Source organism: Lathyrus oleraceus, chromosome 3 (assembly GCF_024323335.1).
Source record: "Lathyrus oleraceus cultivar Zhongwan6 chromosome 3, CAAS_Psat_ZW6_1.0, whole genome shotgun sequence".
Taxonomy (NCBI): Eukaryota; Viridiplantae; Streptophyta; class Magnoliopsida; order Fabales; family Fabaceae; genus Lathyrus; species Lathyrus oleraceus.
In genome coordinates, this window is record NC_066581.1 from 209,720,840 (window position 1) to 209,726,062 (window position 5,223).

Below are 5,223 nucleotides of genomic sequence, written 5' to 3' on the forward strand. Positions count from 1 at the left end.
TGGGTCTGGCTGAAGATTATCTTAGGCACCATCCATCATCGTCCAGCTTCAAACTCTTCTGACTACATCAACACAGATCAGAAGTGCATCCTGTACTGCATTCACAAGGGTCTGAAGCTCTGCCTACCTACATTCCTTTTCAAGTACCTCAGAGATTCCGTTAAAGACACCAGAAACAACATGAAGACAAGGAACTACATCCCTCTAGGGAGACTGGTTTCTGATGTACTGATCGAGAGTGGCCTCGTGGACCATCTGATTCAGCTCAGACTCATGGAAGATGTCATGATTGATACTGGAAGACCTCTGAATGTTCGAAATCTGAAGAGCATGGGAATCATTGATCAAGTGAGAGCCAAACCAACACTTGATACCTCTTGGGAAGCACTTAAAGATCAGAGGGAGATTCCTAACAGACTCTAATTATTCTCCAAGATCGACCCTCCAGAGGTAATCGCCTATTATCTAGAGGATCTATGGAAGCAAGGGGTGGATATCACAGAATTCTCAATGGACTGGCTGCCTGAGTTTCCACCAAACTTCCAGAAGAGGATGCGAAAGCCCTCTGAGAAGACCAAGCAGGCGAAGAAAGCTAAGCAGGGAGAAACATCTGGATCAAGACCCCCAGTTCCTCTGGTTGGCTCTCCAAGTAAGTCTATATCTCTCCCTCCCTCTATAAAAATTAAACCCATTGCTTCTTCTCTCCCTCAAACAAACCCTATATACACCACTGTTGTAACTCCTCCCTCAACCACCAGATCCTCTAACCTACCATCTCAAAAATTCAACCTCGCCACCATAACTTTATCTGTTTCAGAAGCAGAAATTCTAAATGAAACCACCTCACTATCTTCATCATCATCTCCTCAATCCCCACCTTACTACGAACTTTCATCTGACACTGAACCATCTGACCCTCACTCCCCCATTCTGGCTCAGCTACAAGACCGTGCTCTGGCCTCTCAAAAGCCATCACATCCTAACCCTGAACCTGAAGTCACTTCCCCACCTCCGGAACATCCAAACCCAACCACATCTGAGCCTCAACCATCAGAACCAACCCACTCTGAACCACAAACTTCAGAACCAATCCGCTCTGAATCACAACCATCTGAACCAACACACTTTGACATACCACAATCACTTCCGCTGACCCAACAAATCCCACACTTAACCTAAGTGCCCCCACCTCACCCTCCAAAGCCTCTGCCAATGAACCAGAAACTACCCTTCTGACCCTTGAAGAAGCAATTAAGGTTTTTGCAGAGTCTTCAGTCGTAAAGGTCAAGTCTCTAACCATTAACTCTGGTATCAGTGATGATCCCTCTGCTGTAAGGACTCACTGGAACAGAGTGATAAGTTGGATGACCTCTGAAGCCTTCAAGCTGAAAGGCCTCTCTGAACAAGTCTACAACGACTTCATCAGAGACGTTGAGATCAGACTCCAAGAGCGTCTAGACAGAGAAGCTGAGGAACGGGCAAGACAGGAAGCTGAAGAGAAAGCGCGTCAAGAAGAACTTCAGAGAATCAGAGAAGCTGAAGCAAAGGCTATTGCTGATGTTGAAGCTGAGGCAAAAGCCAAAGCCGACGCTGAAGAAGCAGCGCGCCTTGCTGAAGAGTCTGCTACCAAAGCCAAAGCTAATGAATTGACTCAGAGGGAGTCCTCCAACTCTGGATTCGTCCCTCTGGTCCTGAAGACTCTCGAAGAACTGCAGAAAGAACAACAGATAGTTCGAGCCAGACTGGATCAACAGGACTCTGTCAACATAAACATTCAGAACATGCTGTCCCAGCTGCTCCAGAGGATGCCTCCGCCTCCAAACCCTTGGGCACCTAGGCTATTTTTCTTGTTGCTTTCTATGTTTTGATGTCTGTTTCTTGCTTTCTTGCTTTCTACTTTCTGGCTTATGTACGTATTTGTAAATGCTTATTTACATCAATATCAACTTTTTTGCTATGTCTTTTTGATTCTGACAAAAAGGGGGAGAACTAAAACAACTCTGATGAAAACATAACTAGGTGCAAACATTTTCTCTAAAATCAATGACTTAAGATATGCAGGAAAGTAGCTAAAAGCACCAAACCATGGAAGGTCCGGTAAGAACTTCTGAACTATCCAAATATCTAACTTAGGGGAAGCCCACTGTAATATATGATCTAAGAGTTTCTTTAAAAGTTTCATCTTTAATCTGAACTATTTTGTCATCATCAAAAAGGGGGAGATTGTAAGAACAAAGTTGGTTCTACAATATATCTCTAAGATTTTGATGATAACAAAGGATGAAACAAAAATGGGACTCTAACGAGATTTTTTCTTAGTGTGCAGGACTCTGAACACTTACGCAGGATTCTGACCATACATCAGATACAAAACTATGTCAGATACAAAATATTCTATGATCAGATGCCACACAGAAAGGATACACCCAAAAGGTTCTGACTCTGACCAACGCAGATACCAGCATAACACTTAGAAGTCAGAAGCTCCGTCAAAAGATTATTGAATCCAGACTCTGATACTTAATAAGTCTAGAGCACTGAGAAGCTCTGATGAAGTCAGACATAATCATCCTCTGAAGACAAACTCTGGTATATCAAGACTCTGATGCAGACTCACCAGCCTAGAACGCGTAACCGAAAAAGAATCTCATTATGGAAAGAAAGTATTTAAAGAAAGGAATAATGAGGTGGACAAAATGGTTTTAGAAAGAAACAATAAAAGTAATGACATTAATTATTCTTCAATGACCAAGATTCTGTCATCACTCCAACGGTCCTTCACAACAACTATATAAAGGACGGATTACTTCTCTAGAGAATACACCTGAGACACACATAAATCTCAATCATTCTCTCTCTTTTTCACGAGCTTCTGCTCTCACGTGAAAAGCTATTGCTCTCATAATTTCTGTAATACTTGCTTTTTGTTAGAAACACTTTACACTACAATTTACTTTTGCTTAAACTATTTCCTCAAGTGACTATGCGCAGTCTGAATACTTGAGAGGGCTAAGAGATTATTCTCTTAGACGATTGGTTGTGTAATCTTTAAAGATTAGTGGATTAAGTCCTTTTTGAAGGCGAGATCACCTTGGCCGGGTGGACTGGAGTAGCTTTGAATTTCAAGCGAACCAGTATAAAATTCTGTGTGTGTTTTATTTTCTGAAAAAGTTTTTATTTCCAAAATAATTCAAACCCCCATTTCTTGTTTTTCTCAACCTTCAGTTATATGATACTACACTCAAACGAGTTTATCTTGAGAATATTATGGGTTGATGAGTCAGTCATCTTAACCTATAATATCCGATAGATGGAATTAAGACTTTGGGAACTTTTTAGAACATGATCTACATGTTTTTATCCTTAGTACACTCCTTTGGGATGGTTCTTAACCAGACCCCATGCTCGTGACTCACAACAAACCCTTTGATTCTTGCTTGATCCGATCAAGTCTTGTCAATATCAATGGAACTTGGATGTTGATAAGGTGAAAAACCATAATCCACCAAAATGGATGATTGATCTTGACAATGACTTGATCTATCCATTGACCTTTGTTTTTGCTTGCCTTATGTGTGGTCCCTTATTTGTGATTGTTGCATTCATGCATTCATGCACATCATAACATTCATCACACAAAAAATAACTTCAAGGAACTGAGGTTTTATTTGCAAATATTTTTAGACCATGGATTATGGACAAGGGAATATTAAGAAGTACAGTTTCAGATGTCGTGATTTGAAAGAGCTAAGGAAGTTGTCATTCTTTGTATTAGATCCCTTAGACTTCAAGCAATGTCATGGGAAGCTTCTATCTATGTTATTTACTGATGTGGTTGAAGGACTCTTGAGTGTGTTAGTTCAATTTTATGACCCTCTCCACCGTTGCCTTACTTTTCCCGATTATCAGCTTATACCTATGTTAGAGGAGTATGCCCATCTCTTGGAAATACATGTTTCTGACAAGGTGCCTTTTAGTGGATTGGAGGAGATTCCAAGATCTCATATCACAGCTGAAGCTCTTCATCTGAAGAAGTCTGAGATTGAGGCTCATTGGGTGAAGAAAGGAGGAATATTTGGGTTGACTTATGAGTTCCTCACTGGGAAAGCTACTTTCTTTGCTCAAGCCGATAGTGTATATGCTTTTGAAGCCATCTTTGTGTTGCTCATCTATGGTTTGGCTTTATTCCCTAACATTGATGATTTTGTTGATGTTAACGCCATTAGAATCTTCTTGATTGGAAATCATGTGCCTACTCTATTGGGTGATATGAACTTATCTTTGCATTTGAGGAATTCTAAAGGTGGTGGGACTATTGTGTGTTGTGTTCCTCTTTTGTACAAGTGGTTTATTTCACACTTGCCTCAGACGCCTGCTTTCTTGGAGAACAAATAATGTCTACGGTGGTCCCAGTGACTTATGTCTCTCACTAATGATGATATTCTTTGGTATGACTCTACATTGAGTAGTGTGGATATTATTGATAGTTGTGGTGAATTCTCTAACGTGCCCCTCGATGGTACACAAGGATGAATCAACTACAACCCTTGGATGTTTTGGTGAGGCTTTGGATGCCGAACATTTATTTTTTAATTTCGCTGTAACAATGTGATTTATATGAGCTAAAGTAAACTTTTAAACTTCAAGTTATGTGGATGTGACATCCTACTTAATTTAATTGTTTATATTTTATTTGCTTATTGTAATACCCCAAAATTTACCCTTCATTTTTCCTGATAAAAAAAAAAACGAAAAAAAAAAGAAAAAAAAAAGTTAAAAATAAATAAATAAATAAAAAATAATAAAAATAATAATAAATAAGTAATTAAAATATAACAAAAAATTTTGGACTTGGGTCTCTCTCATTTGAGCCCACAAAGCCATGAAATTCAGTCTATAAATACCAAGGCTTCACTTGAGAAAAAGGGAGAAGCAAAATCACTCTGAGGTTTCCTTGGAACAAAACCCTGAGGAAAAAGATAGTGAGAGAAGAGCTAACAGAGTTCAAAGCAGCCTCCAAACCCTGAAGGGAACTCAACTGCACAGAATCACCTCTGCCTCACATAAACCCTAAAGATTGTTTTGTAAACTTCACGGGTGCAACTCAATTTCAATCAAGCTCTCCAATCAGGTTTGCCTTTATTCCCATTACCTTTTTCTTTGAAGTTGAATACTCTGAATGTTTGAGGTATGATGGATGAATTTCATTAGGTTTTTGCCCAC

At 39.7% G+C, this 5,223-nt stretch overlaps 1 protein-coding gene across 1 annotated transcript; it reads left to right on the forward strand.

Annotated features, from left to right (window-relative positions):
- The first annotated feature begins 510 nt into the window (after positions 1-510).
- Positions 511-1,179, forward strand: LOC127130465 (uncharacterized). Its single transcript, XM_051059471.1, has one exon. It carries the CDS (start codon positions 511-513, stop codon positions 1,177-1,179), a length of 669 nt encoding a protein of 222 aa, XP_050915428.1.
- The last annotated feature ends 4,044 nt before the right edge of the window (positions 1,180-5,223 follow it).